Raw genomic sequence first — 24,472 nt, 5'->3', positions numbered from 1 at the left:
CTGGCAGAGCCTCCTCATAAACATCTTCATACCCTTGTTCACCCTCGTACATGCTCACATACTTGTCCTGATACACGACCCTCTCTTCCACCTCCTGTGGGGGCTGCTCCTCTCGAGAGTCCACCAGTGCACAATACACGGCTTTCCGAAAGCCAGCCATGTCACCCACCATGTCATCGGTAGCGGGCTCATGCCACGTGTACCTCCTCGCCGTTCTTTCGGCCCACTCCTTCCAGCTATCGGGAAGCAAATCTATTAGCTTCTCAATGCCGTCATGCTCTGTCACTCCGAACTCCTGAGCTGCCCTCCAGAGGGTGTCGAAGTGTGCCACGAACTCGATCAACGGTACGTGATCCTTCTTTCGGTACACTCTAAAATCCCTGAGCACCCTCTGTGCCCTAAGTCTATCGCGATCACTCCGTCGCGGGGTTCGGAACATACGCGCCATCTATAGAAAAACAGAAACAACCGCCTCGCGTATAAAAAACAGAGTACATAACCGAAGAAGAGAGAGAGAGAGAGTGTATGCACGTATCGTTGTTCTAACCCAAACCCGCTGGTGTTCAAAGGCCAAAAGCTCTTATCTATCATAGGTCCAAGAAGCACTAGTGAAATTCTATCACGTCTAAGTTCAAACATTCAAAAGGCCAACACATACTCACATAAAAGCTCACATCAACATTCACGTCATCATATCATCACACATCAGCCACATGCTTTCATATAAGTTCGTCATACATCAACAGTTCATAACACCATAACAGTTCATAACTCAAATAATTTCCAACTTTTCCACATCACGTTGTACCCTTCCACATGTCTCAACATTTACTTAAACTTTACATAAAAATCATTTTCAACACCAAAATCACAATTTCCTCCACTTCCATATACTTTCCAAAATTTCGAAATTTTCATTACCTCATTTCAGGTTGAGTGCGATGAGTCGGATGTTGAGCCAATGACACTTTTGAAAACTTACTCCAGTCAGAAAAAGAATTTTTTTTTTTTGGGTCCAGAGCAGAAAGAGAAAACCTAGGCTCTGATACCACTCTGTCACGCCCGCATTTCCTAAGGATAGGAAGTACGGTGGACCGCGACTAGGGGAGGAGTAAAGAAGCGGGGAAGAAAGGGAGAACGAGAATATTTGACCCGAAAACATTTAATAAAAGGAAATTCAATTCAAAACAAAGTACTGTGACGACATTCTTGAGTTAAAGTATTCAGAGTTTTAAATGAAAACATCGTGACGGTTTACAAGCAGCGGAAAAGACCAAAAGACAGATGATGCCGGGTATGACGACACGACACCATCCAAAAGATAAAAACACACTTTGGCTTTAACTGCTCAACATCCGTCCTCCCCATCGCCGCTCAACCTGCACATTAAGAAAACAACATGCAGGGCTGAGTACTTATTGCACTCAGTGGACACACGCCAAAAACATAGTTTGTCATGCCATAACAGTGTAACATTGGGGTTTTGAGTGTAATGAAAATAACCCAAGTACACCAAATATATTTCATAAATTCGACTGCGCAGTCATTTTCAGATATTGCCACCCTTATTCCCTCTATCATACACTATCTGATCCAACCATGACAAGGGGCGTGGCCACACCCCAGGTCAACTAGACCGGCCAACTTGCTCTCAGATGGCTCCCGGTCTCGTGTACACTAGCCTGAGGGTTCGCAGCCCAACAGACCCGAATTCGATTAAACATATGTGGTAAACCACTTCAGATAGGTTTCAAAACAAAACAATTGGCAAGACAAACAGTTCACCTCCATAAACATTTCCGGAACAAAGTCCGTATTTAAAGATAACCCACATAAAAGTAGGGTAGAAAAGCCCACCTCGATTGCTTAGCTTTTAAAACAGTTCCCTTCAACCACACTTTCCTCGAAAAAGATCACCCTTTTGAAAGATAAATAATATCATGATTAGAGTCAGAAGAGACGAGACTTTAAACGACAATGCATGATTCCTACGTGGACGACTTCAACATCTAGCACGTTACACGTACATACACTTAACAACATATTACAAAACAAACACACAAAGTCACACGTTCGAAACACACCCCGCACGCAAACGACGTACCCAAAACGCGCACACGACACACGAACACAGCACTCCAAGTCCTGGCATACCCTTACTGTGCAAACGGCTCACTTGGCTCGGAAAAGGTTCGGAAAAACTCGGAAAAAGGATCGGCGTCTCGACATGGCTCGGTGTCTCGGCCGCCTGGCTCGGCACGTCGGTCGCTGGCTCGGCACCTCGGCCGCCTGCTCGGCACCTCGGCCGCCTGGCTCGGCATCTCGGCCGCTGGCTCGGCACCTTGGCCGCCTGCTCGGCACCTCGGCCGCTGGCTCGGCACCTCGGCCGCCTGCTCGGCACCTCGGCCGCCGGCTCGGCACCTCGGCCGCTGGCTCGGCACCTCGGCCGCCTGCTCGGCACCTCGGCCGCCTGGCTCGGCATCTCGGCCGCTGGCTCGGCACCTCGCCGCCTGCTCGGCACCTCGGCCGCCTGGCTCGGCATCTCGGCCGCTGGCTCGGCACCTCGGCCGCTGGCTCGGCTCCTCGACCGCCGGCTCGGCACCTCGGCCGCCTGCTCGGCTCCTCGACCGCCGGCTCGGCACCTCGGCCGCTGGCTCGGCACCTCGGCCGCCTGCTCGGCCAGTGCACACTCCCCTTCCTCCAACTTCCGATTCTCAAACCCTATACAACATTCACACCACACATTCTACGTCCCAAAACACACCCAGACACCTGGGATCATCCCTTCAAAAACTCCCCACAACACTGCCCTAGGCCGGACCCTAAAACTCTCGGCCAACCCACGCGAAACCCTCGAACCAAACACTGATTTTCCCGAGCCATCTCTTGGCCAAACACACCCACATTCATCACAAAAACATATCACTCAGAATCACGCCACTTGCACATGAAAACATCTCCCAAAAACATACAACTCGCGAAACTGCGCAGTTTACTTGCAAAAATCATAATAAATTCATACGACATCCAAAGAGGCTGAAATTTACACACCACACAAAAGACACATTAACCTTTACACAGTTCAAATTTCGTACCCAACGGAGATCGTTTGCTTAGTTAAAAAGGGGTCGGAACCCACTGCCAGTTACTATCAAAAACATGCTCAACCATATCGCATAGCCACAAACCCTATTCAGCATCTAAACCAACCAAAACGTCCTATATGCATGAGTTTTCGAATTAAACAAGGGTTAGGGGTTACCTTCCCCGGATGGTTCAAACGAAACGCAAAAGCTTTACTTCCTTTTCCGACTCCGATTCACGACGAAGGAGGGTATCACCTTGAGGAATCCAAGAAGGTGATAAGAGGGAGTGAAAGGAAGAAGATAAAAACCGAGAGGGAGAAGGAGGGAGACTTACCAGTGAGAGAGAGCAACTTTGCGAGAGAGAGAGAGAGAGATTGAGAGAGTGACCGATAAGAGAAAAGAAAAGGAAAGGGGAAGAAAAGGATCGGTTATGTGAGGGTGGAGGAAGTTGAGAACATCATGGGGTGATGGGGAAGGGATTTCGAAAATGGGGAGGGAGAGAGAGGTTTAAATCGATTAACTAGAATTTTAAATCATAGCTGAATTAATAAAACCAAATTTTAATTTGTCTAGGTAGAAAATCCCATATCCACAACAATATTATAAATCAAATAATATTTCCACACCATATATTAAACACAAAATCATAAAAATTTCATCCTTAAATCAAAGAATAAAATTCCACAAATTTTCGGATATTACACGTCGTTGGTTAGTAATTTACAACAATTCCTTTTACAGTACAAGAACTAGTTGTTTGCTAATGTATATGTGGCTTCAGGAGGTGGATTCTAGAGAGGAAGCTGGCATTGTCATATGTGCCCAAAGATGAACAAATGATCAAATATTTGGAAAGGAAAGCGATGGAGTTCATGAGACTGGGAAGACACAGATTATAAATCAGCCTTAAATCTGCATTGGGTAATCTTGATAAATTATAAGTGCGGTTAAATACTCAACCCAATCAAAACAGCTGAGAATATCTATCTCATTCTGATAAATAATTTATGAAAATCTCCTCGAATTTATGCTATTGGCTAAAACACACCTTGCTTAAATTTCTTTTATCGATAAAGTCTACGTTCTACCTCTCTCTCTTGCTAAGTTGCTATAACATCACTCTCTATATCTGTCTTTCTCTCTCTACTGCTATCCCCCCCTCTCTCTATACGTATATATATTTCTTTCTCTGTCTCTCTTTTCATTTGTAATTTATCAGTATTTGTAAGATTTCAATAATTTATAAAATTTTATTTATTTTATACGAATTAATAAAACTTGATATTGTTAAATTTTTCATTATGCTAAAATCATTAATTATATTATAAGTAAACTCAATTAAAAAAAATATAAATATAGGAAGAGCATATATGTCTTTTCACATAATAAGAGCATTTCATTTTATATCTTAAGCTATCAAACGCTACAAAAAAATTCTGTTACCTAGATAAATCATCTTGAGTTGAGTTATCACATGTTATAGCATAGAGGCTACCAAACAAGCACCAAATCATTATTTTGTTATTAACTAAGTTTTAGAATTTGCCTGATGCTCAATATTACTCCCTCCGTCCCATAAAAATATGGGCGGATGAGATGATACGAGAATTAAGAAAAAATTGGTAAAGTAAGAGATGAGGAGAATGATATAGTAAAGTAAGAGAGAGGAGGAGAATGGTAGTTAAAGTAGAGTTACTGGATAGTGAGACCTACATTATTAAATTGATATTTACTTTTAAAAAATGGAATGCACAAATTTTTATGGGACGAACGAAAATGGTAAGTGTACATATTTTTATGGGACGGATATAGTATTAAACTTTGGTCTTATGAGTATTTAATGAGTATTTGTGTATCTTTTGTTACTTTTACTGTAAAAAATGTATTGGCTTGTTCAAAAAATTACCGTATCAAGGTGGATAAATAATAAAATAAATAAAATCACAATTTGTATAAAAATATAGTGGCTGATTCATTTTGCCACTAAATAGCATTATAAATTAGTGGAGGAACAGTGGAGAATTTCGCCACTATTTTAAATTTTTACTAGCGGAATTTCTCCGACGAACTATTTTCCATAGGTAATCTGCAAGTAAATTACAGTGCAGAAATTTTTCCACCACTAATATTTTAGGGCCAAATATTTTTCAAGGTTTCTGTTCTACCACTAAATCTGCCATTAACTCGTTTTGTAGCGGATATCTCATTCTCCACTGACAATAATATAATTATTTTTTGGTTCTATCTTTCTTACTTTACCAAGTGTACATTAAACACCCATATTTTTATGAGGGAGTATTTAAATTCAATTTTGGTTTTGTTAAAAAATGAATATAATCAAAATTACGTAGGTCCCCACACATGCCTTGCATATTAATTGATGCAGTACAGTCTGTGGTGAGGCAGAATGAGAGAGATGGCGTTTAAAAATCTGGATGTATTAACTTTCAAACTGGATCGCCTCCTTCTACATGCTTCACTCGATCCCCCAACTCGACAAATCCTAGAATCTGCGGACAATGATGTCAAATCCGTGGCTGCAATCGTCGCAAGAATGAAATGGAGAGGCCTGCACCGATTGGAAGGAGAAATCGAAAATGAAGCATACAAATTGTTATCCAAATTTGAATCCATTTCCTCCCCAAAAGAATTGAAGAAATGCACGATGGGAAAGTCGACGAAGATCAGATCAGTGTCCAAATTAGAAGACAGCATGCGATCTCGATTCTCAACCGATTTTATCCGTGAAGAATCATCCACCGACAGTTTGAGCGAAGCAGTTGAAACTCTGGTGGGAATGGTGAAGAAGATGGAGAAGGACTATGCAGATGCGCTGTACAACCAGTACTCGTATATCGAGGATCAAGCTATACTAGAAGAAGAAGAAGAAAGCGATGATGAGGTTGAGATGGTGGGATTATCCGGTGAGTATGATGAGCTTAAAGAGAAGTTGTTCGAGGGGAGTTTCTTCCAAGTGTTGCCGGTGGTGGGGATGGCCGGAATCGGTAAGACCACTCTTTGCAGGAAGGTTTTTGGAGATGCGGATGTGGTGAAGCGCTTCGAGCTTCGTGTTTGGGTGAGGATTGGGCGGAGTTGCGAGCTTGAACAGATCCCGCGTCGCGTTCTGGCCGAGGTGGGGGTGGAATGCTATTCCCTTGCACAGGTTTTGAAGGGTAAAAGGTGTTTGATTGTATTGGATGATGTATGGGAGAGAAACGGGGTTTCTTGCTTGCACTCGTTGTTTGGTGATGTGAGAGGTGATAATGGGAGTCGAGTGTTGGTTACCACTAGGTTGCACCAAGGGGATGTTGATCATGTGGAGATTCGGCTTATGAATAAAGACGAAAGTTGGGAACTACTTCGTCTGAGGGTCTTTGGCCCCCACCCCCTTCTTGTTCTGTTTGAGGAACCTGGAAAGAAGATTGCGGAAAATTGTGATGGCCTTCCTCTCACGATTGTCAGAGTCGCGGATAAACTAGGCAACCCTCCAACGCTCAAGTAACGGATTCAGGTTGCTGCTAAGAAAAACCATCAGATTTTCAAGGATGTGTATCATGAGATCTCGAACCTGCTTCGTCCAAACTATGACTAGTTACCTCCGCTCCTCCAACTCTGCTTTCTTTATATGGTTGTTTTCCCTCAACATTTTAAAGTAACGCGGTCTAAGCTTCTTACTCTGTGAGATATTGATGGATTTCTTGTGAGAAATTTTCAGATTGATGGAACTCTTTGTTTGGAGGAGCTTGTTTCGAATAGTGTTGCTATGATCTATGCGAAAAGCACATGTGTGACTTCATCAGTCGGTGTCAAAGAGATAAAACGTTGTGGCCTCCATTTGTCGTTCTGGTATTTGGCCGTTAGAGAAGCAAGGAAGATGAAGTTCTGATTACGATCGATGATGGGTTGGATAACGAGATATTAATGGGGCAAGAAAGATTGTCATTCCATAACGGCATTTTGTTCTGCATCAAAGATGTGTTTGTGTTAGTGATGGCTACTTGCGCATCCTCAACGCGTTCTCTTTTGTGTTATGGACGGTATCATCAATACCAAGTGCCAGTTAGTTTTGGTTTGAGGTTTCTTAGAGAACACTACATAAAAACCGCTAGATAGTAACGGAAAGTAGTGATGGCGGCTGCTAGCTCAACAATTAGTGACGGAAAAAGCGTCAGTCACGAAATAGTGATAGATTATTCCGTCACTAAACGAAGCAGCCATCTATATTTTCTGTCATTTGGTGGGATTAATAGCTTTAGTGACGGACAAATCCGTCACTAATATTTTGTATTGACAAGTTTTTTAGTGACATAGTAAGTTTGGCGGATCCGTCATTAAAAAACTTGTCAATAAAAAATATTAATCCTACCAAATGATAGAAAATATAGATGGCTACTTCGCTTAGTGACAGAATAATCTGTTACTATTTTGTGACTGACGCTTTTTCCGTCACTAATTGTTGAGCTAGCAGCCGCTATCACTAATTTCCGTCACTATCCAATGCTTTTTTTTTTGTAGTGGAACTTGATGCTCTCGCTATCCGTTTCTACGAGTTCCCAATGGAGGTACTAGGACTAGTACAACTGAGATACCTCACCCTCACTTTGGATGGGAAGATTCCTGCTTCGATATCCAAACTTTCGAAGCTGAGGTTCCTTGCAGTTGTCGACATTTTGTTATCAAATCTTGCAGGAGTCAAACATACTTGCCTGTGGTGATATGGGACATGAAAGAATTGCAGCATGTTAGTGTGATGGGGAGTGATTTACCGGACTCTTGTGGTGCTAAGTTGAAGAACATGTCAACAATTTCTAATGTGAGCGTTCTGAGCTGTGCCAAAGGAGTTCTCAAGGCAATCCCTAATCTTAGCAAGTAGGTATTCGGATTGAGTTGGCACCAAATGGCGAACGTGAGCCTTTTAGATGCTTTGATCACATTTCATATCTTGAGAGATTAGTGTCGCTTAAATGTGATGTCGTGAATCCGGGAGGTGCCCTACGGCTTGCTCCATTCACGACTTTGCCAATGAGTATGACAAAGTTGAGTTTGAGCGGTTTGGGTCTCCCTTGGGAGGAAACGGGCGTGATTGCTTCGTTGCCACATCTTAAAGTGCTCCAGCTGTGAGGCTATGCTTTCAGAGGCTCGAGTTGGAGGGATCAGGATATCCTTGTCTTCGATCTCTTTTGATCGAAGACACAGACCTAGTGTAGCGGAGCTCGGGAAGCGAAAGCTTAACCATGAAACATTGCTACAAATACAAGAACAAATGTGGAGGGTTTGGAGTATACATTCGAAAGATTGCATTTTTTGGATTGTAATCAAGTTGGTGTGCTTCAACAATGTTTATTCAGTTTTCATCATAGTTCAGATTTCATCGAATTTTCCGCACGAGATATGAAATTGTTGGCTCAATCTTGACATTGCCATAACAACTTTGTAAATTAGTAAATTACACAATAACTTTTGTACGCAACCACAGTTTTATTAGAATAAATTTAATTGAGAACCAATTAGAGTAAAGATCAATTTTGGTTCTAAACATATGACCAAAATACGAATTTGATTTAAAACATTCACTTTTTGAAAAACATGTCCTAACAAATGAAAATTTTGACAAAGTAGGTCCTAACCAAAATACGAACTAAAAAGCATCATTTACTTTTTTCTAGTATGCGGACCTCATATTCCACTTTACCTTTTATACTCACCATCAAATATAAAATTAATAGTACTAAAAATAAGTCCTACTATTCACTTACTTTTCATCACAAAGTCAAAAAAAAATTAAACTTGTATCGAATCAAACTGATTTTTTAAATGGTGGACGGATGAAGTGATTATTATAAATATAAAACTACTATAGTGCGCAATTGATATTATTGCATAAATTGAAGCTCAAACCGAATGTATTTATCAACCCTTATTACAATTAAGTGATAAAATATATCACATATAACATCACTTTAATATCTTACAAGTTGATGTATTTTATAACTAATAGCAATGAAATTTAAATCAAAACACACGAATCTAAAAATCCAAGAGAAAAATGAAAGAAAAACAAGGAGAAAGTTTCTAGGCGTAAAAAGTAGTCTCAATTAGAACTGGATAGACTCAAAATCCAAACCCCAAAGAGGCCAATAAACATGTTTTTCTTGGAAGCAATAAAACTTGTTTTAGAACTATCAATTGGCAGTTAATTTGTCATTGACCATATACATCGACGGATTAAATTTATTCTTTTGTAAGGTTAAAAATGAAGAATTGAAATGGATGAAGAAAAACTCCATTGAAGGTAATGGAGAAAACTTCCATGAAAATTGGGAGAAACCGTCGACAAAGTGAACAGAGAAAGAAAGGGAAAATTTTATTAATGACTATATTTTGGAAAGTGTTGACTACAACATACAATAATGTGTCTTATCGACGGGACAAAGGAAGTACATTAATTACTAATGCTTATTTTTTTTTTTCATTTGACATAATTAAGTAGAATTATTATTGAAATTTTGACATCTAATTTTATATATATAATATATATGTGCAAATACTTTAATTTTTAATTAATTAATTTTGAATCCTGATGTCCATATTAATAAAGTATCATTTCATTATGACCATATTATTAAGTTGTAGAGACTTGAATTTGAAGATACAATTTATTTGGATTATAAAATTTTCTCATTAAAATATTTAGTTTTTAAAGTGAATGCATTCTAATTTTTTCATTTCAATTCTATGAAATTTCGATAAAATATCATATCAGTATGACCATATTATTATGTAGTCGACACAAGAATCTGTAGATAAAATTTATTTGGATTAATTATAATTTTCTCTTTAAAATATGTAATTTTTAAAGATAATGAGTTCTAATTTTTACATTTTATTCTCTAAAATTTTAATATATATTTATATTAAAGCTCACACGCTTCAAATAAAGTGTTGAATATCATACAATTTCAGATAAAAATCTATACTTGAGAAAAATAAAAAAAAATCTCAAACGTTCAGAGGAACAATCTATCATCAGTAAAAGCTATAAAATCTTAAAAATTTTGGGAAACTCTATTTAACACAAATGCTATCCAAAGTTATCATATGCTTATCGGAATTGACATCATAAGGACTCACGCATGTTGAGGTATGACATTAATCCATTAATTTTGTACCTGTTCGTATCGTGTTAAAATTTGTCAATCATATAAAGATAGTCAAAATATAAAATACATTAGCGTGGAATAACTTAAGGACATTCTAAAAAAGTATTTCCTTTCCTTAAAACATATCAGAGTCTCTACTTTGGTAGTAATATGATTATTTGGGAAAGTTGTTATATTACTGATAATATACTATATCAAGTGCCAATTTAGTTTTAACTATATATCTAACAAATTACTTAATTAAATTGAAGAATAATGACAAAATAAAATAAAGAAAGTCGTACACAAGATACAAGTTTATTTTAGACTCCAATTGATGTCATGATGTGTATATGATTCATTTACTGTATAATCCAAAGCTTACAGAATAAAAGTTGATTATAAACAGCCAGTTGTAGTTCTGTATAAATAGTCAATTCTTATTTGATATTTGATTGAAAGCTTACAAAATAAAAATTGTTTTTAAAGAGCCCATTGTAGTTCTTTATAAATAGTGAATTCTAATTTAAAATTTAATTGGGTTGTTACACATATTTCATAAACTGAAGTTACCCAAAGAAAATATAGATAAAATACTTACGAAACACGAAGTTTTTACATTACAGAAGTTTCAGTTTTTTTGTTTAACGATTAATTAGGTTTACTAATACCTACTCATTTTAAAATAAATATCATGCAAGGGATAGATATATCATATCTTTCACATATAAGCACATCTTTTTGACTGTTCATAAAGAGTAAGGACATTATAAGATGCATGTGATTGCGTTATAATTATTCTGTCCCAGGAAATAGTTATTTAAGGTTGACATCGGTTTTAATACATAATTGATAAAATAAGAGATTGGGAAAAAATAGTTAAAATAATATAGTAGATGGTGGGCCTCATAAATAATAAAGTAAAAGAAAAGAAAAAAAAGTTTCCATAAATAAATATGGACTATTTCGTTAAAACAGGCGAAAAAGAAAATTCAGCCTATTTCTATGAGACAAAGGTGTTAGAGTTTGTATATTAGAAATCACCTTTCGAGTGATTGAATACTGTAAAACTCTATATTTTATTTTCCAATGGATGCAACAGATTATTTTTGTCATAATGTTGTTATGTTTTACATTTAATGAATGTTTATTGCATATTTAATTGTATGAGCAACGTAACAAAGTCTAAGTCTTTGTTTTAGTACACCGGTTGTGGGCGTCGTCCACTTTAAGGTAACACGGTCGTTTCTGAACAAAGAAAAATAAGAATTTCACAACCTAGATAGGCCTAGACTACCTATCGTGAAAGGTTGCAATGTCAGTCCGCATAGTTCTAAGCCTTACTGAAATAAGATGACATTGGTGTGGTATAACACTGAATTAGATCTAACAACAAGACGAGTCTTTCTGCTATCTACTGAAAGACGAGGTCTTGATAATTAATTTTTTAATCAATCCACGTTAGCATTGAGCATACGGTATTGATTATGCATTACTTTGACTTACCAAATGGTGCGGGTTTTTCGTAACCCAAGAATCCTGGTATATTGGGTAGTGGTGATTAATATCTAGCGGTGCTAGGATTGTTATTATATCGAATCGTGCGCGAGGTGAGTCTCGTTTGATAACGTCCACAAGAGGAGCTCGAAACAAGATTTTATTATTCGGAACCTAGCTAGTTGAAGTTTGATTACTCTATTAATAATAAATAAGCATTTCTTGCTAAGTCCACTCTTGGAGTTAATAATATGTTAATTAATTAAGTTCATAGCAGACATTAATTAATTAATGGACGTTTCTATGTTAAGCACGAGAAATTAACGACAAACAAATGGAAACTCGGAATACTTGTAATTTCAGATTTGGATGGGCAGTGCAATATTAGTTCTGTAGTGGTTGCTCGTAATATTCCAATATAAGCTTATATTAAATTTTGGGTTCAATTTAATTAGTAAGAAGCTAATGTGGGAGGTCATATCCAAATGCTTCCATAGATCTCTGACTGGGCCAAATATGTGACTTAATATAAATAAGAGAATAAACGAGACAGAAAATACACTTAATATTTTCTCCAAATTTTCGTCCCCCTCTCCCTGCACAAGAGGGACGATTTTTTCAGCTCCCTTCGTGAGCAGTTTTCGTCTTATTTATTTAAGTTCTTGTATTCTGGTGAGATCAGCCTACACTGATATCAGTTTACAGTCCGGGAACCAGTCAGAAGATCTGTGGTTTAGTACTCAAGATCTTAATGTGGAGAAGGCGCTAGCCAACTTCGATTCTTCGGAGAATTAACAAGGTAAATTGGCTAATTCCGTAATAAGCATGTTTTAGGTTTCAATAACGCTAAAGAATGATTAAATTCAAGTTATGAGCATGATACATGTGAGAATTACGCGAATAGATTTTGTCTAAATAATCTGCTAAATAGATCAAGATATTATGTGATCAATCTGATGCACGCTTCCATTGCCAACCCCTTCAATTGGTATCAGAGCCAGTCTTTGGCTCTAATTATTTGGATTTAAATTTCACGAAATTCATGTATGCATGTGTTATTTGATTACGATGCATGTTCTTGGTGTTTTTGTTTTATATTTTATGCATGATGAACTCAAGAACTATCGAATCAAAGAACTTGAATTTTTTGATTGTACGAGATGTGCGATCCGTCGGCACTTGCGCCGAGACGGATCGCACCACGCGCGATCGAGATAGGGTCGTCATCGTAGTGGGAGCCGAGGGCCACGATCACGGCGCGATGCGCAGGCGAGCGAGGGCTCGTGCGCACCGCCGACAGAGACCAAACCCTAGGCGGTGCCTGCACGAGGCCGACAGAGGGAGGAGGCGCGGGAACGAGACGCCACCAAGGCCGAACCCTAGACGGAAGTCCCGGTAGCAGCTTCCAGCGGCGGCTGAGAGCACCGTGCTGGCTGGTGCAGTGGGAGCGGCTGGGAGGTGAGACGTCAGGCGCCTCGCTGGCCGAGAGGAGTCGCGCCACCGTTCGTGCTCCTGGCCGAGAGCAGCGGATGCCTGACGTGCCGAGACATCGAACCAGGCATGCCCGATGCGTGGCCAAGAGTAACGGCGCCCTGTGCGCACGCCGCTGGCCGAGACGCGCGTGCGACTGGGTGCGTCGTTTTCCGACGATGAACTCGTCAAAAATTTCGCCGTTCATCCTTCGTGCAAACCTCGTGCGATGAGATATTGATGATGGATTATTTTAATGATTATTTAATTCCTTAATTAAAAGATATCATTAAAATATTATTATTTAATGGAAATAAAATATTTTGGGAAGATTTCCCTAAAATTTAGAAATATTTAAATTATTGACTATATCTATGGAAATAAATAATATTATTTTGATACCTAGATGATACGGACAAGAATATTTAATAGTTTCCTAATTATTATATATTTAGAATCCTAATAAGGATAGATATGTAGGAATAGAATAAATAATATAATTTTTCTTCCTAATCTTGAACACGGAAATAATTTGAATTTAATTTTTCATGTCTAATTAAGATTTAAATGATTCATTTATTTTAAAAATATCTTATAGTAGACGTGAATAAGAATTAAATTCGAGAATAATTAATTTCCTAAAGTAATATACTAAAAGATAATAAAAGATTTAATTATCCAGTCAATTAAATGACAACAGAATTTAATTAAGCCTTTATCTGCCTTAATGCTAAGGATAATTAAAGAAAAACCATAACCAAAATATCTAAGCTATAATTACGAACTTAATGTTTGTATATATGGTCTCCATCGATTGGTCAGCAATTTGTGAAGCAAATTTCTAATATTATCGTCACCCATTATGTGAGGACAGTAATGCTAAGAAATAGTAAGTTCATGAGGGCGGACTTCTCAAACATAAATAGTATGAACAAGAATGTGGTTTCCAATATTATCGCCACCCATTATGCGGGGACAATAATCCCAAGAAACTGCGAGATTCAGGAGTTCACACAGAATTTATGAGATAACTTGATTTTATTAACAGCACATGAACATTGTTATGGGAGTGCGTTGTAGAAATGAGATTCTGTAATGCTAAATCTGGTGGCCTTGCTTAGGCAACATTAGGCGGTCATGCCATTATGTGGTCTCTGGACTATTCGTCGGTGTTGTGACCAGTAAAATGCTAAAATTTTAATGCTTATTGACCTCTTATGGATGGAACAAAATTTTAATTTTACAGTTGTAAAATTTTGAAAAGTTTTATGGCTAATGTACTCAAATTTCTTACATAAGTTTATGACAAAAAGTAATCTTCTGTTTTGCAGTGCAAACTAAATCGTCAAAATGTCATTCAATCGCATTTCTACAATTCTTAAAGAAAACAAGCACGAGGGCCAAAATTACATAGAATGGAAACAAAATTTGGACATCATTCTCACAGCTGAAGAGTACAAATTTGTGCTCACTACTCCACAGCTTCCAATGCCGGCGGCAAATGCTGCGGCAGGAGTTAGAGATGCGCATAGACGGTGGTGTAAGGCGAATGAGATGGCTAAGTGCTATATGTTGCCTTCTACGTCTTCAGTGCTCAAGACTCAGCATTCTACCATGGTGACTGCCGCCGAGATTATGCAAAATCTCACAAATCTTTTTGGTACTCAGAATCGAGCGGCTAAGTCTCAAGTCTTTCGAAGTATCATGACGAGGACAATGAAGGAAGGCACATCTGTGCGGGACCATGTCCTCGAGATGATGAGCCACCTCAACCAAATTGAGGTTTTGGGAGGGACGATCGATCTCGAGTCCCAAGTGACTATTATCCTTCAGAGTCTTCCCCTAGCTTCCAGCAGTTCAAGCTCAACTTCGAGATGAACAAAAGGAATTACACCTTGGCAGAGTTGTTGACTGAACTTCAGTCGGCGGAGGACCTTATGGTTCAAGCTAAGGTAGTTATGCTGAGTTTGGCGCATCATTCCTCTGGCTCTAAGCCTGGCGCAAGAAAGAAGAGGGCACCGAACCCAGTTGCGGCTAAGAAGGCTAACAAGAAGCCTTCGGGGAAGTGTTTCAAGTGTGGAGAGAAGGGGCATTGGAAGCCAGATTGTCCTAAAAAGGGCAAGACTACAGGTATGCACCAAGCTCTAGTGGTCGAATCATGTTTGGCTTCGACATCTACTCATACTTAGGTTATTGACACTAGAACTACTGATTATATTTGTTTTGATCCTGACTTAATGCAGGTGACAAGACGACTATATGATAGTGAGATCGATGTCCAGCTGGGCGACGTTTCTAAAGTGGCGGCCGTTGCAGTGGGAGACGTTTATTTGCATTTTAGCACTGATAGATTTTTGATTTTGAAGAATGTTTTGTTGATACCTTCTTTTAGAAGAAATTTAATTTCAGTTTCTAAATTGATTTTTGATGGATATTCGATTTCGTTTAATGACAATTGCGTTGTTAAGAAAGATGGTTCTTATATATGTCGTGGTATCATGGAAAACAGTCTGTACACAATCACATCTACAAAGTTTAATAATCGCAAATCAGAACTCAATACAACATCAAAAATTTCAAGGAAAAGAAAAGAACCTTCAAGTTCAATGAACGAAACGTACTTATGACACCTTAGACTTGGTCATGCCAATGAAAGAAGGATCCATTCTCTTGTGGACCAAGACCTTTTCAAAGGTCTAGAGAAGGAGCCGTTTCATACGTGCGAATCTTGCTTGGAAGGCAAGATGACAAAGAGGCCTTTTAAGGCTAAGGGCAATAGGGCCAATGAAGTACTTGAGATCGTTCATACCGATTTGTGTGGACCAATGTCAACTGAGGCAAGAGGCGGTTTTCGATACTTCATCACCTTTATTGATGACTTCTTAAAAATTGGATATGTCTATTTGATGAGCCACAAGTCTGAATCTTTTGACAAGTTCAAAGAGTTTAAGGCATATGTGGAGACGTATCATGGAAAGAGTATCAAAAGCCTGCGATCTGATCGCGGAGGCGAGTACCTCAGTGCCGAGTTTTTAGACTACTTATCAGTGGCGGGAATTGAATCCCAACTGTCCGCGCCGGGCACGACCCAGCAGAACGGCGTGGCTGAAAGACGGAATAGGACCTTGTTGTACATGGTCCAGTCGATGATGAGTTATGCACGACTACCTATTTCGTCTTGAGGACATGCATTGCTTTCTGCAAGTCATATTTTAGACAACTTACCATCAAAATCCGTGCCTACTACTCCCTATATGAGTTGTGGACTGGGCGGAAGCCCAATCTAGCACATCTCAAGATTTGGGATTGCCCGGCTCATGTATTGGAAAAGGATCCAACTAAGCTGGGATCAAAGACGGAGGTATGTGTGTTTATAGGGTACCCTAAAGGATCGAAAGCTTATGAATTCTATAGTGTACGGGACGAGAAAGTCATTGTGAGTACTCGTGTGACATTCTTAGAGGAAGACTTTGTAATGAATTATAAGCCCAGCAGTGAAGTGGCTCTTGACGAGCTAACTTCTGTCACAAGTTCCATTAACCACGAACCTGTACCTAGTGTACAAACAATTCCCGAAATTTCAACTTCTACTCCAAGTATTGTAGTGCCGCGCCGCAGTGGGAGGGTCTCTCATGAGCCCGATAGATACATTGGTTTGGGGGAATCTATGGATCAGTCCTGGGAACACAATGTATTAGATCCCTGGAACTTTGCAGAGGCTCAGACAGATGTCGATCATTACGAATGGGTGAAAGTAATGGATTCAGAACTACAATCTATTATAGACAAAGATGTCTACGATTTGTCCGTCCTACCCAAAGGTTTTACTGCCATTGGGAGTAAGTGGATATACTAGCGTAAACGTGGACCCGATGGATGAGTTAAAGTCTTTAAGGCAAGACTAGTGGCCAAGGGGTATACCCAAAGGGAAGGTGTCGATTACGACGAGACCTTCTCCCCGGTGGCCATGCTCAAATCGATCCGGATACTGCGTTCTTAAACGGGATTGGGATGTGATGGCAGATGAACGTTAAGACTGCGTTCTTAAACGAGATTCATGAGGAGACCATCTACATGGAACACCCCGAAGGATATGCCGTGACGGGCAAGGAACACATGGTTTGGAAGCTTAAGAAGGCCATTTATGGCATTAAGCAAACATCTAGATGATGAAACCAATGTTTCGATCAGACTGTTCATAAGTTTGAATTCAAAAATTACCCAAATGAAAGCTGAGTTTACAAGAAGGTTGAAAAGGGTAATATTGTGTTCTTAGTTTTATATATAGATGACATTCTTCTAATTGGAAACAATAAAAAGATGTTGTCATCAGTATGAACTTGGTTTTCAAACCAGTTCGAGATGAAGGATATGAGAGACGCAGGATATATCCTAGGGGTCAAGGTTCTTCGGAATCGTGAGAAGAGGACGTTGTGCTTATCTCAAGAACCTTACATCAACACTGTACTTAATTGCTTTAGCATGCAAGATGCCAATAAAGGTTTCTTACCTTTTAGACATGACATCCATCTATCTCAAGAGATGTGCCCCAAAACGCAATCTGAGATAGAAAAGATGAGAAGGATACCATATGCTTCGGCAGTTGGAAGTCTCATGTATGCTATGCTTTGTACAAGGTCTGATATTTGCTTTGTTGTTGGCATGGTGGCAAGATATCTGTCGAATCCGGGCCAAGGACATTGGACTGCCGTAAAGAACATACTCAAGTACCTTAAACGAACTAAGAACTATGCTTTAGTTTACAATGCAGCCGAGCTCTGTCCTTTGGGATATACTGACTCAGATTTTCAAGTTGATTAGGACTCGAGAAAATCTACTTCTGTATATGTATTCACCTTAGGAGGTGGAGCTGTAATTTGGAAGAGTGTGAAGCAGAAATGCATCGGGGACTCTACCATGGAAGCCGACTAAATGTGGCCGCTTCAGAGGCTGCAAAAGAGGCTATATGGTTCAAGAACTTCCTTATGGACTTAGGTGTGGTTAAGAATCTGCCCAAGAGGATCACCATTTATTGTGACAATTCTTGTGCAGTAGCAAACTCGAAAGAACCACTGGCTCACAAAGCGAGCAAACACATAGAGAGGAAGTATCATATCATTAGAGATATAGTGCAGCGAGGAGACATACAAGTGGTCAAGATTGCGTCAGAGAACAACCTTACAGATCCCCTTACAAAAGCATTGGCGGTGAAACTGTTCGAGCGCCATGTGGAAGGGATGGGAGTTCGACTCATTCAAGACCTCAACTCGCTTTTAGTATAGGTGCGAGAATTAGGCATAGTGCACATTTATTTTGTATACTCGAAAGCTGTTTTGAGTATAAGTGAGAGATTGTTAGAGTTTGTATACTAGAAATCACATTTCGAGTGATTGAATATTGTAAAGCTCTATATTTTATTTTTCAATGGATGCAACAGATTATTTTTGTCATAATATTGTTATGTTTTACATTTAATGTATGTTTATTGCATATTTAAATGTATGAGCAACGTAACAAAGTCTAAGTCTTTGTTTTAGTAGACCGGTTGTGGGCGTCGTCCACTTTAAGGTAACACGGTCAGTTCTGAACAAAGAAAAATAATAATTTCACAACCTAGATAGGCCTAGACTATCTATCGTGAAAGGTTGCAATGTCAGTCCGCATATTTCTAAGCTTTACTGAAATAAGATGACATTGGTGTGGTATATGACTGAATTGGATCTAACAGCAAGACGAGTCTTTAGGCTATCTACTGAAAGACGAGGTCTTGATAATTAATTTCTTAATCAATGTACGTTAGCATTGAGTATACGGTATTGATTATGCACTACCTTGACTTACCAAATGGTGTGAATTTTTCGTAACCCAAGAATCCTGGTATATTGGGTAGTGGTGATTAATATCTAGCGGTGCTAGGATTGCTATTATATTGAATCGTGCGCGAGGTGAGTCTCGTTTGATAACGTCCACAAGAGGAGCTCGAAACAAGATTTTATTATCCGGAACCTTGCTAGTTGGAGTTTGAATACTCTATGAATAATAAATAAGCGTTTTTTGCTAAGTCCACTCTTGGAGTTTATATTATGTTAATTAATTAAGTTCATAGACGACATTAATTAATTGATGGACGTTTCTATCTTAAGCACGAGAAATGAACGACAAACAAATGGAAACCCGGAATACTTGTAATTTCAGATTTGGATGGGCAGTGCAATATTACTTCTGTTGTGGCTGGTCGTAATATTCCAATATAAGCTTATATTAAATTATGGGTTCAATTTAATTAGTAAGAAGCTAATTGGGGGAGGCCATCCAAATTCTTCCATAGATCCCTGACTGGGCCTAATATGTGACTTGATATAAATAGGAGAATAAAGGAGACAGAAAATACACTTAATATTTTCTCCAAAATTTTGTCCCCCTCTCCCTGCACAAGAGGGACGATTTTTTCAGCTCCCTCCATGAGCAGTTTTCGTCTTCTTTATTTAAGTCCTAGTATTCTGGTGAGATCAGCCCACACTGATATTAGTTTACAGTCCGAAAACCAGTCAGAAGATTTGTGGTTTAGTACTCAAGATCTTCACGTGGAGAATTAACGCGGTAAATTGGAGAACTCCGTAGTAAGCATGTTTTAGGTTTCAATAATGCTAAAGCATGATTAAATTCAAGTTATGAGCATGATACATGTGAAAATTACGCGAATAGATTTTGTCTAAATAATCTGCTAAATAGATCAAGATATTATGTGATCAATTTAATGCACGCTTCGAAAATGATGTGTAAGTATGTAAGTGGATAATAGACCCCACATCATTAGTAGCATAATGTAATAATATAAATTATAAATAAAATTATGTGTAGGAATAATGTGTTATTTAATTATTCTAAAATTAAAAAATTCATATAGTACATTTTAATAACAGACAAATAAGTAAATAGTTCATATTTTTTCAGGGACGGAAGAGTATATAATCAAAAGATATAGCATTGATCTAACTCCACCATCACGTTATTTATACATTGATTTACTAATGATGTTGGTTAAGAAGGATCAATTGACATCAGCCAAATGTTAATTACATGTAAAAACATATTTGTTTCCCTTACTCGGTGAATCCATAATTACTAATAGGAAATCGCAAGGAAAGTGAAAATATAAAGAAAAATTGCACAAGTTGGACAGATGGGATCTAAAGTTATTAATTGGTTGTAATGATGCCGAAGTTCTATATAATATGCATGATCCTTTTCTTAGAATTGGTATACTGAAAAACATATTTCGAGCATGTTGCACGGATAGAATTGCTTGTATAGCATAAACTCTATAATCCACTTTTAACGCAAGACGAGAAGAATTAATTTTATCGCATTGGTGTTTGCTTATGCATTTATAAGATGTTTCTCAAACATTTAAATGTATAAGAAGCAAATAAGTCTAATTCTTCTGCATAGTAGACTGGTCGTGAACGACGTTCACAGAAGGTGACGCAGTCGGTCCTTTGTAGAAGAGAAATAGAATTTCACAACCTAGATAGGCTTTGGCTACCTATCGTGAAAGGTTGCAGTGTCAGTCCGCATGTTTCCTTACCTTAGGAAATAAACGACACTGGTGTGGTATAGCACTGAAGGATCTAACAGTTGAGATAAGTCTTTCTTGCTATTTACTGAAAGACGAGGTCTCGGTGATTGTTATTTCTTAAACATTGTTGACATAACATTGAGCATACGATATTGATTATGCACTACTTTGATTTATCAAATGGTGCGGATTTTTTACAATCCAAGAATCCTGGTATCTTAGGTAGTGGTAATCAATGTCTAGAGGTGCTAGTATTGTTATTGCAATGAATCGTGTGCTGGGTGAGTCCAGCTTGATAATATCCTCAAGAGGTGTTCGAAAAAGGTTTTATTATTCAGAAACCCGGTCGGTTGGAATTTATTCCAGAATAATAAATAAAGATATTGAACTAGACAACTCTTGGAAAAAGATATCAATTAATTAAAGTCAAATAGCAGACTTAAATTTAATTAATGGATATTTATATCTTAAACACGAGAAATAATAAATTAAAGTCAAATAGCAGTCAATATTATTATACTATAGTGGATGATAATCATATTCTATTGGACTTGTATTAAATTGTGGCTCAATTTAATTAGTAAAAGTCCAACAGGTTTGGCCCAAGTCCAACCTCCATGGATCCCTAATCTGGCCCATCATAACTCTATATAAAAGGATATTAGAAAGGAGATTTAATAAGAATTAACATTAAAATTTCGTGCTCCTCATTGGCAGTGAACGATTTCTCTCAGTTCTGCGAAGAACTGAAGTTCTGTCTTCTTTCTAATCAAGCCCTTTTCGATTCTGACAAGCTTTTCCCACCCAAAGGTCATTATCTGAGTTCGGGATACAGATTAGAAGATTCGTGGTTGAGTATGAAGAACATTACGTGGAGAAGGCGCAAGCAATCGTCGATTCTTTGGAGAAACAGATCGGTAACCCTAAACCGTAGGAATTCATGAACTAGGGTGTTGATTCCTTTTTTGTGAATTACATGTATTCTAGTATGCAATTGATTGTTTAACATGTGAATCAATTAATCCCATAATCGATCAAATAGATCTGTAGATCTGATTTATTTGTGAATGCATGACTTCCGCTGTGAAGGGGCTCCAAATCCCAGCACCTTTTTGATAAACGCCAAAGGTCATTAGGCTAATAAATTAAAACTTGTTTCTAAATAGTTGATTAGCAGTTTAAACACATGTAAAATTCATTTAAAATCCACCCGTTTACTTTGGGGATTAGATATGATAAGTCAAGATAGAATTATATTTTATATATCCATTTGGAGAATATATAATTTTTTGACAGGTTGTTTACTTTGTTATTTACTATAACATGACAAATGTTTGGGTCTATTTTAGACTCCAATGGATGTCATGAAGTAATACCAACCCCTTTTATTATCTTGCGTGAATATAATTGTTGAACTAGTAAATCCTAGCTCCCTTGACTTGTGTTTGGAATGGAAATTATTACCGTCCGTAAATGCTTAATACAAAACAAAAAATGCAAGGAATAATCGAACGAACGAAAATAGGAAAATGAACTGTTATGATTCTATAACGCATATGGCAAAAGAATGCGAAGATATCCTTTCCAAACAAGGTGTTCGAATATTTTTTTTACATAACAAGCTGCCACCTAGTAAATAAGAAATATATATATATATATATAGGGGTGCGTTATAATGATAACCCATATTTATGTGATAACCCTATAACTAAATCTCCACCACACATTTTTAAAATATGTGGTATCTGTGGGTGCCAACGCTAATTCCAGATCGACAGTGTACCAATCGCCTAAACTGTGGTACCTCCGCTCCACCATCATCGAAGCACAAGACATTTCAATGCTAAACTTGAAAGAGTTGAGCTTCCAATTGAAGGCACAGTTGGGATTTCAGGTCCAGAAAACACAACAGGTCAGTGGCGCGCCGCCGTCGTGGAATGAGGATCTGATGTTCGTCGCCGCGGAGCCTTTCACGTCTGAGAACGACCTCGTGTTTCATCATGAATTCTAATTGTCTCTCTTTTATTACTTCAAATTGGTTGGTTTCAGTTTTCAAGTCCACTGAACTGAATGATACTCCAAACATGTTGTTAGAATTGAGGCGTGAGTGACTTCAACTTGGTTCCGAATTCAAAGTTCCTGCATAGTACAGTATTTTTACCTGCATCCTATACAAGAGATTGAGAGCCTCTCCTCGCTCTTCCAAGAGCATCCAGTGGGCTGTAAATTGTGATGTGCAGCAACTCAGAGTGTCATTGTATCAACTCAGAGTATCATTCTATCCGCCAAGACTATCATTCTATCCGCCAAAACTATCATTCTATCCGCCAAAACTGTCATTTTATGTACATACCTACAAATCAGTAAAAATATCATTGTATCAACTCAGAGTATCATTCTATCCGGCAAAACTATCAATCAGAAAACACTTCACTCTTGTTCACAATACACATCACTCTTGTTCAGAAAACACTTCACTCTTTTTCACAGAACACATCACTCTTGTTCAGAAAATACTTCACTCTTGTTCACAAAACATATCACTCTTATTCTGATTTTACTTCACTCTTGTTCACAAAACACATCACTCTTGTTCAGAAAACACATCACTCTTATTCTGATTTTACTTCACTCTAGTTCACAAAACACATCACTCTTGTTCAGAAAACGCTTCACTCTTATTCTGATTTTACTTCACTCTTGTTCACAAAACACATCACTCTTGTTCAGAAAACACTTCACTCTTTTTCACAAAACACACCACTTTTGTTCAGAAAACACTTCACTCTTGTTCACAAAACACATCACTCTTATTATGATTTCACTTCACTCTTAGATTTTTGGCTAATAAAATGATACTTTTGCATCATAAAATGATAGTTTGAGGGGATAAAATGATAGTTTCAAATGATAAAATGATACTTTTGCATGATAAATTGATTGTTTGAGTTCTTTGGTTGGATAAAATGATAGTTTCGGGGAATAAAATGATAGTTTCAGTGGGTAAAATGATATGTTCAGTGATAAAATGATATTGTTTGGAACAATAGGGGAAGACTTCATTGATGTCGGTAGAGGGTATGAATCATCTCAATATCATAAGAATCAAACGATTTGGTGATCAAGTTGGTGGAAATATTGCCACCAGAGGCGCTGGCCCTCAAGGATTCTAGTGGAGAAACTGCCTTACACAATGCTGCCATTATTGAAAATACAGTGGTGGCAACTGCTTTGGTTGACAGAAATCCAAATTTATTGCATATTGTGAACGATTATGATGACTTGCCAGTGGTCATAGCAGCTGCAAATTGCCATAAGAAAACGTTAGAATATTTGATATTGCAGCACGATATTATTTTATCCTCTGCGGCTTTTTTATGAAGTAAATCTAAGTTTGAATCTCAGCCACAAGATTAGAAAATATGTGCGGTCCAGATTTGGTTATAGGGTTATCACACAAATTGGGGGTTATCATATGATCACAAATCTATATAGGAGTTTAGGAGTTTAGGAGTTGTGATCATATGATAGCCCCCAATTTGTGTGATAAACCCTATAACAAATCTGGACCACACATATTTTCTAATCTTGTGGCTGAGATTCAAACATAGATTTACTTCATAAAAAAGGCGCAGAGGGTAAATATGTCATTTCCCTCATTTAATTTCTGAATTTCGCTCCATTCTTTCATTCTCTCTCAG

The 24,472-nt window shown here is 38.1% G+C and overlaps 1 protein-coding gene across 1 annotated transcript; it reads left to right on the top strand.

Annotated features, from left to right (window-relative positions):
• The first annotated feature begins 5,502 nt into the window (after positions 1-5,502).
• On the top strand, positions 5,503-22,782 carry LOC121808914 (probable disease resistance protein At1g61310). The gene is made up of 5 exons (XM_042209473.1): positions 5,503-6,543; positions 6,802-6,871; positions 7,602-7,734; positions 7,776-7,955; positions 22,542-22,782. Exons 1-5 carry the CDS (start codon positions 5,503-5,505, stop codon positions 22,780-22,782), a joined length of 1,665 nt encoding a protein of 554 aa, XP_042065407.1.
• The last annotated feature ends 1,690 nt before the right edge of the window (positions 22,783-24,472 follow it).

The sequence above is a fragment of the Salvia splendens genome, chromosome 6, assembly GCF_004379255.2.
Source record: "Salvia splendens isolate huo1 chromosome 6, SspV2, whole genome shotgun sequence".
Classification (NCBI taxonomy): Eukaryota; Viridiplantae; Streptophyta; class Magnoliopsida; order Lamiales; family Lamiaceae; genus Salvia; species Salvia splendens.
Note: the sequence above shows the minus strand (reverse complement) of the source record. Positions and strands in the feature narration are given on the sequence as shown.